General features: G+C 40.8%; 3 protein-coding genes across 4 annotated transcripts in view; 2 read left to right on the forward strand and 1 right to left on the reverse strand.

The window, feature by feature from the left end:
- UBE2B (ubiquitin conjugating enzyme E2 B) overlaps positions 1–13174 on the reverse strand; it is a 262616-nt gene that overhangs the window by 245555 nt on the left and 3887 nt on the right. The gene's annotated exons all lie outside the window — the stretch shown is intronic.
- VDAC1 (voltage dependent anion channel 1) overlaps positions 1–13174 on the forward strand; it is a 394265-nt gene that overhangs the window by 193381 nt on the left and 187710 nt on the right. The window lies entirely within an intron of this gene.
- Positions 1–13174, forward strand: part of SKP1 (S-phase kinase associated protein 1) — a 105881-nt gene that overhangs the window by 92232 nt on the left and 475 nt on the right. For both annotated transcript variants that reach the window (XM_050792881.1, XM_050792882.1), the window contains 3 exons: positions 5888–5961; positions 9821–9964; positions 12525–12665. In XM_050792881.1, coding sequence (XP_050648838.1) covers positions 5888–5961; positions 9821–9964; positions 12525–12665 — 359 coding nt within the window. The remainder of the gene's footprint in view (positions 1–5887; positions 5962–9820; positions 9965–12524; positions 12666–13174) is intronic.

A 13174-nucleotide genomic window follows, 5' to 3' on the forward strand; every position in this document is an offset into this window, starting at 1 on the left:
CATTCATTCATTCATTCATTTGAGACGGAGTCTCACTCTTGCCCAGGCTGGAGTGCAGTGGTGCAGTCACGGCTCACTGCAGCCTCAACCTTCTGGGCTCAAGCAATCCTCTCACTTCAGCCTCCTGAATAACTGGGACTACAGGCACGTGCCACCACATCTAGCTGATTTTTTTTGAGACAGATTTTTGCTCTTGTTGCCCAGCCTGAAGTGCGATGGTGTAATCTTGACTCACTGTAACCTCCGTCTCCCTGGTTCAAGCGATTCTCCTGCCTCAGCCTCCCGAATAGCTGGAATTAGAGGCTTACGCCAGCAAGCCCAGCTAATTTTGTATTTTTTTTAGAGACGAGGTTTCTCCATGTTGGTCAGGCTGGTGTCGAACTCCCAACCTCAGGTCATCTGCCCGCCTTGGCCTCCCAAAGTGTTGGGATCACAGGCGTAAGCCACCGTGCCCAGCCCCAGCTGAGTTTTTTTTTTTTTTTTGAGGCGGAGTCTTGCTCTGTTGCCCAGGCTGGAGTGCAAGTGGCAAGATCTCAGCTCACTGCAACCTCTGCCTTCCGGGTTCAAGTGATTCTCCTGCCTTAGCCTCCCAAGTAGCTGGGATTACAGGTGCACGCCACCATGCCTGGCTAATTTTTGTATTTTTAGTAGAGACAGGATTTCACCATGTTGGTCAGGCTGGTCTCGAACTCGTGACCTCATGATCTGCCTGCCTGAGCCTCCCAAAGTGCTGGGATTACAGGCGTGAGCCACCATGCCCAGCCTAAATGTTACCCTGGCTGTTCTCACACTTTTGGACTCAAGCCATCTTCCCACCTCGGCACCCCAAAGTACTGGGAAGAGCCACATTACAGGCATGAGCCACTGTGCCAGGCAGAATTTTTTTTTTTTTTTTTTTTAAAACAAGCTTTCTCTTTTTGTCATTCCCCTTAAACTGCTACAAAGTGTATATGCAGCATAAGGAAGTGAGTTAGAAAACAGTTCTTGAAACTCACTAGTTAATGTAGATCTCTTTTAAGTATTACCAGTGGGGTGATACAAATCAGTGTCTGGAATTGATGAAAAAAACTCAGTAGTATTGAGTGTTCTTTAGTACTTAAATGTCAGAGGTTTTTTACGTAGGGAAGATCAGTAGCTTATAAATACTTAAACGAAGAGAAGGGTTATATGCCAACATTGGTGCTGGTGAAAAGAAGGTAAGTGAGACATGGCCTTTGCCCTTGAAGAACTTATAAACTAGGAGGGAAGCCAGACACAAACAAGGCAAACTTGTCACATGGTGTAATTAGCGCATTAATAAAGTTGCGTGCCAAGTGGCGCTGTGGGAACATCTTGGCTAGTGTTATGCTTCAGTCTTGAAGAGATTGCAGTATGTAGTACTGGTGAGGATATTTCTTCTATTTATTTATTTTTTTGAGGCAGAGTTTTGCTCTTGTTGCCCAGCCTGGTGTGCAGTGGTGCGATCTCAGCTCACTGCCACCTCTGCCTCCGGGGTTCAAGCACTTCTTCTGCCTCAGCCTCCCAGGTAGCTGGGATTACAGGCATGTGCACCATGCCCATCTCATTTTGTATTTTTAGTAGAGACGAGGTTTCTCCATGTTAGGCTGGTCTCAAACTCCTGACCTCAGGTGATCCTCCCACCTCAGCCTCCCAATATGTTGGAATTACAGGCGTGAGCCATTAAGCCCAGCCGAGGTGATATTTAAATCCAGTAAAATTAGGATGTTTTGGGAGATCATTCTGAAGTAAAGTAGACAGGGTGTGCTAGGGAAAGTAAAAATAAGGTTTTCAGTTGGGGTGGGATGGAATTGCGATACTGTAGTTGGTAGAGCTGAAAATGGGTTTGAGAGGAATGGAGAAGAAAATGACTTTAAGCTTAAACCATGTTTGAGATTCCTTCAGAAGATCTATGTAGCAGTCTACTAGGTGATTGAGTTTGTGAATATTGGCCCCAGAGTTAGACTGCTAGAGATAAGGAGACTTGTTTTATATATTGGGTTATGGGAGTTTAACTCTGGAAGATGATGATGTTGGAGCTGGGGTGCTAAAGAGTATAGAAGTCAGTAGTAGAGAATTAGTAAAGTAGCATTTGTGTAAGTTAAGGGAAAAGGGAACATTTCTAGGTGACTAGAGTGATTGCCAGATTTATATACTGTAGACTGGTCCTTAGAATTTCATAGTTAATAAGTTAGAGGACTTCTAGCTGCAGATACTTAGGTGTGGTAGAGGCAGAAGCTGAATTACAGAGATGTGTCTTCCGTTTTGTTTTTTAAGTGGGTGACATCTGTTTTCTGATAAAAGCTTAGAATTCTCTTTAGTAACTGGTACCAATCATGGTGGCCCTTAAAGTCCTGTATTCTGGTAACTTAAGATAACTTCTACTAAGTTGTAAACTGCTTGGTACATCCCACAGTCACTGTTCATCAAGTACCTATTGAATGAAAAAGTATGTTATGCTCACTAAAAAAAAGTGAAAGTAATCCAAGTGTCCCTAAAAGGCCAGGTGAGTAAGGTTTTATCCAGAAGATGTAGAAACTGATACCTGAATTGCTGCCTGAATACTTTGGCATTGAAAGTGTTCTTTATTTTATCTTGGTGCCTGACACTAATCTGTCCTGTGCTGCTTCAAAGAAGCATTTGCCAAGTTTAAAAACGTAGGGCATCTTGAAGACTTAGCATGCCAACTTTGATCACTGAAGTAAGTGGACTGATAGGCAGTTAGCAACAATTAAATTATTCTTTTACTCCATTGCCTTTGGGAATCAAGTGAATGGTTTTATCTTAAGTACCAATGGCTTACATAAGATTTTAGCCTCTTGAGGACTGGAGTCTTTTGAATTTGGCAACTTACTGCTTTTCTTGTTTTCCATCTGCAGTATCTCTGGTTATGGGTTTTATGTGACTTAGAAAACAAAAATAAAACCTTTTAATCCACAGGACAATCAGAAGTGAGACTCCTGGCACATTTACATGTGGATTGGATGATTAGTTCAGGTCCAGGGTACAGTATCAGGATAGAGATATCTTTCAGAAGTCCCTGAAACTGAATAGCTTAAAGGAATGACTGTTGCTACTTGTGCTTTTAGTCTGAAAGCAAAAAATACTGTACATCCTTAGTTTAAATGCTGGAGGATTTAAAGAGGATTGCTTGAGCCCAGGAGTTCAAAACCAGCCTGGACAACATAGCAAGACCCTGTCTTTACAAAAAGTAAAAAATTAGCTTTACGATCCTTTACAGTCATAAAAGCCTTATTTTTTTATTATTATTATTTTTTGAGATGGAGTTTCACTCTTGTTGCCCAGGCTGGAGTGCAGTGGCACAATCGCGGCTCACTGCAATCTCTGCCTCATGGGTTCGAGCAGTTCTGCTGACTCAGCCTCCCAAGTAGCTGGGATTACAGGCACGTGCCACCATGCCCAGCTTTTTTTTTTTTTTTTTTTTTTTTTGAGACGGAGTCTCACTCTGTCACCCAGGCTAGAGTGCAGTGGCACAATCTCGGCTCACTGCAACCTCCGCCTCCTGGGTTCAAGTGATTCTTCTGCCTCAGCCTCCTGAGTAGCTGGGATTACAGGCGTGCAGCACCACACCCGGCTAGTTTTTTGTATTTTTAGTAGAGAAGGGGTTTCACCGTGTTTGTCAGGCTGGTCTTGAACTCCTGACCTCGTGATCTGCCTGCCTCTGTCTCCCAAAGTGCTGAGATTACAGGCGTGAGCCACCACGCCTGGCCAATTTGTTTGTATTTTTAGTAGAAATGGGGTTTCACCATGTTAGCCAGGCTGGTCTCGAACTCCTGACTTCAGGTGATCCACCTACCTTGGCCTCCCAAAGTACTGGGATTACATGCGTGAGGCACCATGCCTGGCCAAAAGCCTTCTTTTTAGTGTGAGTTAAGCCTCATTCCAAATTACATTTGGATCTAAACAAGCTGGTCTTCTGTATGTTTCCTCTGATATCTTAGTTCTCAAGACCAAAGTATTTTACATTTTATAACTTCTTTCTCTCAGCTGATGAAAAAGATTTCATACTTGTTCAGGAAAGACATAAGCAACTTGTTCCACACAGAGCTTTACATGAGACATTGTCATTTTACAGTTTCACTCTAAGCTGAGATAGGATCAGGGATAGGCATTGGTGGGAGGAAGAAGAGAGGGGAGATGAGTGAATCCATCCATGCAAGATGACATGAATTATTTTTGAATCTACTCTCATCTTTACCGCTCCACTGGAACTGCTTGTAAATAAAGCTCAGTGAACCCCATGTCATCAAGTGCATTGTCTGTTTTCAGTTCTTATCTAGACCTGTTGACATTATTTGATGCTTGATTATACCCCTCTTCACTTGGTTCCTAAAATTCCACTTAGTACTTACCTCACACCCTTCTGTCTTCCAGTCTTTAAAGCCTCAGGGCTTCATCTTTGGACCTCTTCACTATATCTATACACATCCATTTGCTTGATCATAGTGTCATAGCATTATAAACCATCTATACACCAATTCCCAAACTTACTTACAGTTCTGATTTCTTCTCTTGATTTCTGGACTTGAACATACAACTGCCCTTGGATATCTAATATTTTACATTTAGGAAACTAGAGCTCTTGCTCCTCTCTTCCTAAAAATAATAGTTCCTCTGACAGCCTTCCCCTTATCAATTGGTGGCAACTTCATCCTTTTCATGCCATAAACCTTAGTGTTAACTCTTTTCACATTCTACTTGCCTTCTGTTGGCAAATTCTATTGTCTCTACTTTCAAAATGCAGACAGAATTAGGTCATTTCTTACCACCTCCTTAGCTACAAACCTTGTCCAGGCTATCATCTTGTGCCTGGATTATTGATAGCCCCATAATTTTGTCCCTTAACTGATGTTCTTTAACTTCCTTACACATAATATTAACTCTTTCTCATATATCCTGTTGGAAAAAAGCGATTTCTATTTTTATTCGGATAATTTTTTTTAACCTAGTTTAAAAATTTTAATCTTGGGATCATACCATTATGTTTGGAGCTGCCTGCCTTGTTTTTGTCAGTGTGCATGATTGTGTGTGTGTGTGTATATGTGTGTGTGTGTATTTTTAGTGTTTTTAGTGTGTGTATGTATACACACATCTGTGGGTTTCAGATTTGAATAGATCGATATTTTATTAACTGTAATAGTTTTCATTATTTTACTTTTTAAAATACAGTTCATCTGGAGAATTTGATGTAAAGGGGTAAGGAAAGGGTCCATCTTTAATTTTTTCAGATGGCTGCCCAGTCATTCAAGCCCAACTTACTAAATCACTTTTCCTCCTAATTAAGAACTTCTTTAAATGTAATATTCCTTTATTTGTCTACTCACACAAGTTTATGTAGTTTTGGGTGGTTTTATGGACTCCATCTTTAGGAGCCACCAATTTTTAAATGCTCCTAAGAGAGCTGTTCTAAGTAAAGTCCTTTTTATATTCTTTCAGACATGTCTTAAAAGTTACAGTCGTCCCTTGGTATCCATGGGGGATTGGTTTTAGGACACCCCTGTGGATACCAAAATCCACCAATACTCAAGTCCCTTATAATAGTATAGTTGCCATATAACATATGCACATCACCTTGTATACTTAAAATCCTCTCTAGATTACTTACAATACCAAATACAATGTAAATGCTATGTAAGTAGTTTTTATACTGTATTGTTTAGGGAATAATGACAAGGAAACAAGTCTACATGTTTAGTGCAGACACAGCCATCCATTTTTTTTCCCAATATGTTCGATCTGTGGTTGGTTGAATCCGCAGATGTAGAACTCATGGATATGGGGGCTGACTCTTATGTTTTGAGACATAGCTTGGTTGGTATAAGTATTATAATGGAATTAGGAAATAGATATTTTCTTCTGGTTTTCTTAGATTTGGGAATGGATGATGAAGGAGATGATGACCCAGTTCCTCTACCAAATGTGAATGCAGCAATATTAAAAAAGGTAAGGTCTTTAAAGAGTTTAAGTTTATTCTGCTTAATATATAACACTAATTGATTAATATAAGTAATTCAACAATCTATGTTAGAATTTACTGCTTAAAATTACTTTTAAATTTGAATGTTCTTAAACACTTACTTGAATGATGTTTGTATGTTCTTAAAATATACAGAAAAAAGTTCTATCTGCTTTCTTGCCACAGTTGACTATTGTCATTTATTGGGCATCTGTACTGTATATACCTATGCAAACACTTCTCTAGGAAGGATGATCTACATGTAGAATATCTGGATCACAGGTTGGCTTATATACCTAAATTTTGGTAGATATTGTTAAATAGTCTTCTGTAAAGATACCACTTCTAGAGCATGGTGGAATTGAATCGTGACTATCTTTCTTAGATTTATAATTTTGAAATGACTAAAGTCGTAAGAAAGGAATATGTAACACTTTGTTCCCATTTCTGTCCTTATCTATTCCAGTCCCCTTTCCGGTAGCAGTTTATCCTTTTAGTATTTGTAATACAGGTATTAACAAGTAAGTGTGTTTCTCCCTGCACCCCCCCCCCTTTTTTTTTTTTTTTTGAGACCGGAGTCTTGCTCTGTTGCCAGGTTGGAGTGCAGTGACATGATCTCGGCTCACTGCAACCTCTGCCTCCTGAGTAGCTGGGATTACAGACACCCACCACCACGCCCAGCTAATTTTTGTATGTTTTAGTAGAGACAGGTTTTCACCATGTTGCCAGGTTGGTCTCCAACTCTTGACCTCAGGTGATCTCCCTGCCTTGGCCTCCCAAAGTGCTGGGATTACAGGTGGAGCCACCATGCCCAGCCATCCTGAATTTTTTTTTTTGTTTGGTGTTTTTTTTTTTTTTTTTTTTTTTTTTTTTTTTTTTGATCTCACTCTGTTGCCCAGGCTGGAGAGCAGTGGCACAATTTCGGCTCACTACAACCTCCACCTTCCAGGTTCAAGCAATTCTCCTGCCTCAGCCTCCCAAGTAGCTGGGATTACAGGCACTTGCCACCATGCCCGGCTAATTTTTGTATTTTTTAGTAGAGACGGGGTTTCACTGTGTTGGTCAGTGAATTCCTGACCTTGTGATCTGCCCGCCTTGGCCTCCCAAAGTGCTGGGATTACAGGCGTGAGCCATTGCACCTGGCCTTTTTTTTTTTCTGAGACAGAGTCTCACTCTATCGCCCAGGCTGGAGTGCAGTGGCACGATCTCAGCTTACTGCAACCTCTGCCTCTTGGGTTCAAGTGATTTTCCTGCCTCATCCCCTCGAGTAGCTGGGATTACAGGCACTCGCTACCATGCCCAGCTAATTTTTTTATTTTTGTAGAGACTTCCTGGCGCCACCCATTGTGAACCTAGGCATTAGTTTCTTATATATCCTTTTAAGAGTTTTTTATTTTTAAATTTTTATTTTTTGTTAGTAGTGGTAGTGATTTTTTTTTTTTTTTGACAGAATGTCACACTTTTGCCCAGGTTGGAGTGCAGTGGCACAGTCATGGCTCACTACAGCGTTAACCTCCTGGGCTCAAGTGATTCTCTTGCCTCAGCCTTCTGAGTAGCTGGGACCGTCGGTGTGCACAACCACTCCTATCTCATTTTTGTATTTTTTATAGAGACAGGGTTTCACCATGTTACCCAGGCTGGTCTTGAACTTCTGGGCTCAACTAAGTCACCCACCTCGGCCTCCCAAAGTGCTAGGATTACAGGTGTGAGCCACAGTGTCCAGCCTATTATTATTATCATCATCATTTTTTATAGAGATGGGGTCTCTCTATATTGCCCAGGAGGCTAGTCTTGAACTTCTGGCCTTTTAAGCAGTCATCCTGCCTCAGCCTCCAAAAGTGCTGGGATTACAAGTATGAGCCACTGCACCCAAGTTTAGAGTGTTTTAAATGCCTGGATAAGCAAATATTAATTGACATTTGTTTCTTTTCTTATATAAGTGGAATACTTCTTAAGAAGCTATTATTTATTTCATTAAAAACCCTTAGCTGGTCGCGGTGGCTCATGCCTGTAATCCTAGCACTTTGGGAGGCCAAGGCGGGTGGATCATCTGAGGTCAGGAGTTTGAGACCAACCTGGCCAACTAAAAATATTTTTAAAAATTAGCTGGGCATTGTGGCAGGTACCTGTAATCCTAGCTACTCAGGAGGCCGAGGCAGAATTGCTTGAACCCAAGAGGTGGAGGTTGCAGTGAGCCAAGATAGCGCCATTACACTCCAGCCTGGGCAACAAGAGTGAAACTCCGTCTCAAAATTAAAACAAAAACAAAAACCTTTTGCTGGCCAGGCACGGTGGCTCATACTTGTAATCCCAACACTTTGGGAGAGCAAGGTGGGTGAATTGCTTGAGTTCAGGAGTTTGCAACATGATGAAACGTTATGTCTACAGAAGCAAAATACAAAAATGAGCCAGGCTACTCGGGAGGCTGAGGTGGGAGGATCGCTGAAGCACAGGAGGTCGAGTGAGCCATGATCAGGGCACTGCATTCCAGCCTGGGTGACACAGTGAGACCTTGTCTCAAAAACAAACAAAAAACCCATTGCTTGGCTTTTCCTTATTGAAATTGTTTCCTTTTTTTTTTTTTTTTTTTTTTGTATCCTGGCAGTATAATTTCTTGACCCTGTCATTTTCTCTCAGCATTGTTTATTCCTCCAACATTTTGCTATGAAAAAGTTTTAACCATACAGAAAAATTGAAAAAATTTTTGTCACAGTAGACACCCATGTAGCCACTGCCTAGATTCTACAACTGAAAACACTTTCAGTATTGATTTTGGTCTTCATGCTGGTATGTATAGTCTAGGTAATCAGCTTCCTGAAACTTTATGAAGTAATTATTCTCCTATTAAGGGAATTTTGGGGGCTTTTCCTGCTTTGTTCCTACACCAAATAGTCTTACACATGTGTCTGGGGTATTTGGAATTTCCTGGTTACAATATATGTACATACTCAGTTTTAACTGAGGAGTGCTGGATTAGCTTTCAAAGGGGTTATATCAGTTTATACTCTCTATAGAGTTCGTGTTTCCTTTCCACTGTTGCTGAACAATTAGTATCAGTTTCTTGATTTTTTTCAATCTAGAGACGTATCCATAGTGTTAGTTTTGCTTCTGGTAAAGTTGAGTGTTCCTTGTGTTTGGCCTTTCAGATTTCATTTATTGCCTGTACATATTATTAACCCATTTCTCTATAATGATTTTTTTTTTTTTTTTTGAGACGGAGTCTGGCTCTGTCGCCCAGGCTGGAGTGCAGTGGCCGGATCTCAGCTCACTGCAGGCTCCGCCTCCCGGGTTTACGCCATTCTCCTGCCTCAGCCTCCTGAGTAGTTGGGACTATAGGCGCCTACCACCTCGCCCGGCTAGTTTTTTGTATTTTTTTTTTTAGTAGAGACAGGGTTTCACTGTGTTAGCCAGGATGGTCTCCATCTCCTGAGCTCGTGATCCGCCCGTCTCGGCCTCCCAAAGTGCTGGGATTACAGGCTTGAGCCACCGCGCCCGGCCTCTATAATGATTTTTTAAACATTTTATATTCTCTCGGCTAATCATTGTACATACTGCAGGTATCTTCCAGTCATTGTCCTGTCTAACTTTTCTTTTTGCATAGAAGCTTTTTAATGTAGTCAAGTACAGTACTCTGTCAGCATGGCTTGCTTTTATCTAATAAGATCTTTTCCCTTCTAGGGTTATAAAGATTCTTCATTTTTGCTTTTCAGGCTTGGCTGTTAATGGCTCAAGTCAACCTCTAGCTAGTTATTATTCCAGTATAGGGATAAGTTGTCCCAGCAGTGATTCGAATGAGTACCTTGTGACAAAATGCCACAGAGGAATAAAACTTTTTTGTTGTTGTAGGTCATTCAGTGGTGCACCCACCACAAGGATGACCCTCCTCCTCCTGAAGATGATGAGAACAAAGAAAAGCGAACAGACGATATCCCTGTTTGGGACCAAGAATTCCTGAAAGTTGACCAAGGAACACTTTTTGAACTCATTCTGGTAAGTTTTTAACGTGTAAGATAGCTCTATTCCAGAGCCTTTAAACACTTCTTATAGATTTAAAATTTGCTAACTTCATTGACACTGAATTTTAATACTTTCTAAATTCAAATGTAATGCCATATTTAAATCCACATATCAGTAACACACTAAATGTAAATGGTCTCAACACAGCTAAAAGGCAGAAATTACCAGATCAGAAAAGCAAGCTTAGCTATGCTGTCTATAAGAAACCCACTTTAGGCCGGGCGCGGTGGCTCAAGCCTGTAATCCCAGCACTTTGGGAGGCTGAGACGGGCGGATCATGAGGTCAGGAGATCGAGACCATCCTGGCCTACACGGTGAAACCCCGTCTCTACTAAAAAATACAAAAAACTAGCCGGGCGAGGTGGCGGGCGCCTGTAGTCCCAGCTACTCGGGAGGCTGAGGCAGGAGAATGGCGTAAACCCAGGAGGCGGAGCTTGCAGTGAGCTGAGATCTGGTCACTGCACTCCAACCTGGACGACAGAGCGAGACTCCGTCTCAAAAAAAAAAAAAAAAAAGAAACCCACTTTAAATATATAGACACAACTAGGTTTAAAGAATGGAAGAAGATACACTACACTAACACGAGTCAAAAGAAAGCTGGAGTAACTATATTAAAATAGGTTTGGAGGGAAAGAATATTACCAGGGTTAAAGAGGATTATTTCATATTGATAAGGGGATCAGTTTTTTAAAAAGACGTAACAGTTATAAATGTTTATCTGCCTAGAAGCAGAACTTCCAAGTGAAACAAAACCCAGTAGAACTCAAAGAAGTCCACAAAGTGACAATCATAGAGATTTCAGCACCTCTCTCAGTTAATATAACTAGACAGAAATCAGGATAACTTGATATAACACTATTGACCAAATTGTCTTAATGGACATTTATAAAACATTTTATATATATATATATATATATTTTTTTTTTTTTTGAGACAGAGTTTCACTCTTGTCACACAGGCTGTGTTGCAGTGGTGTGATTTTGGCTCACTGCAACCTCGACCTCCCGGGTTCAAGCGATTCTCCTGCCTTAGCCTTATGAGTAGCTGAGATTACAGGCATGAGCCATCACACCTAGCTAATTTTTTATATTTTTAGTAGAGATGGGGTTTCATCATGCTGGCCAGGCTGGTCTCGAACTCCTGGCCTCAAGTGATCCACCCGCCTCGCCCTCCCAAGTGTCGGGATTATAGGCGTGAGCCACTGCGCCTGGCTGAGACTTGTTTTATGGCCCAGGACATGGTCTGTCTTGGTAATATACACTTGAAAAGAATATGTATTCTGCTATCATTACATATAATGTTTTAGGCTGGGCACAGTGGCTCACACCTGTAATCCCAGCACTTTAGGAGGCCGAGGCGGGAGGATCACGAGGTCAGGAAATCGAGACCATCTTGGCTAACATGGTGAAATCCCGTCTCTACTAAAAATACAAAAAATTAGCCGGGCGTGGTGGCAGGCGCCTGTAGTCTTAGCTACTTGGAGGCTGTGGAGAATGGCGTGAACCCGGGAGGTGGAGCTTGCAGTGAGCCAAGATCGCTCCACCGCCCTCCAGTGACAGAGCGAGAGACCCGTCTCAAAAATAAATAAATAAATTAGCTGGGTGTGGAGACACGCACCTGTAATCCCACCTACTTGGGAGACTGAGGCAAGAGAATCGGCTGAACCTGGGAGGTGCAGGTTGCAGTAAGCCGAGATCATGCCACTGAATTCCAGCCTGGGTGACAGAGTGAGATGGTGTCTCAAAAAAAAAAAATCTATTGTAAAAGGATTCAAGTCATACAAAGTTTGTCTTCTGACTGCAATGGAATTAGAAATCACAAACAGAAAGATATCTGGAAAAATCTGCAACTACTTTTAAACTAACACATTTGCAGGTAAGCTACGGGTCAAAGAAGAAATAGAAAGTATTTTGAGCTGAATGGAAATAAAACACATGAAAAATCTGTGAGATGCAGCTAAAGAATTACTTAGAAGGAAACTGATGGAATGATATACCTATATTATTAGAAAGGAAAAAAGTTTCAGATCGGTGATCTAAGCTTCCACCTTAAACTAGTAAAGGATGAAATTAAAGTAAACAGAAAAATGAGAATATTAAAGGGCAGAAATCAATGAAATAGAAAACAGGTAAACAATAAAGTCAATGAAACCAAAACCTGTTTTTTAAAAAGAGATCAATAAAGTGTAGTGCTTTAACTGCTTATTTTTGAACTCTTTAAGTGTGGACAAATATTTTTGCCAAGACCTGATGTGGTATTTGTGTGCATGTGTACACACATACACAACAGTAGTGGCTGTTAACATTTGAGCTAGTATAGTTTGGTTAAGGAAGCATAGGGATGCAACATTATAGAGGTGTAACAAAGAAGGTCACATAAAAGTCTTTCACAGAAGAACTTAAGAGTGATTTATTCTCCCTTTAATTTAAAATTAGCATTTTAAGCTTTATTAGATATGGAATGTCAATCATTAACTTTGGATTTAGTTTAAAACATCAAGTATACTTTAAGGAAAACAACTGTCTCTTTACAGGCTGCAAACTACTTAGACATCAAAGGTTTGCTTGATGTTACATGCAAGACTGTTGCCAATATGATCAAGGGGAAGACTCCTGAGGAGATTCGCAAGACCTTCAATATCAAAAATGACTTTACTGAAGAGGAGGAAGCCCAGGTAGGTAGCACAAAGTTTTGTCTTTGATCACATGCTCTTAAAAAGGGACTAACGCCTATAACATGCCAGGAAAAGAGGTGACTGTATCAAGTAGTCTTGATACTTCAGGGATAATATGTACTTTATGTGTCTTAAACATATTCTTACTGGTCTGTCTTTATGAATCTGAACACTTAGGTGATACTGCATTTTAAGCATAAGAACAATTAGTTTTCAATGAGAAGAGCTCTTGTTACTGTATTAACAGTTACCAGTTTTGGCACCTGCAACTTTCTGTATAGACCATACATATCTGACTTCAGAAAAGCAAGCCCTATAGAGAAGTGTATGCTAGGGTATTTTAGAGTAACTTAATGAGGGGAGGAAATGAAATAATAGATCAGAATGATTTTGTTGACATGACTACAAACTGAAATTATGTGACTGAATTAACTGAATTTGCTCTGTCAACTTTAGTAAATTGCCCATTGCCTTTGCTTTGTTCATAATTTCAGCAGGGCAGAATAAAA

Source organism: Macaca thibetana, chromosome 6 (genome assembly GCF_024542745.1).
Source record: "Macaca thibetana thibetana isolate TM-01 chromosome 6, ASM2454274v1, whole genome shotgun sequence".
Classification (NCBI taxonomy): domain Eukaryota; kingdom Metazoa; phylum Chordata; class Mammalia; order Primates; family Cercopithecidae; genus Macaca; species Macaca thibetana.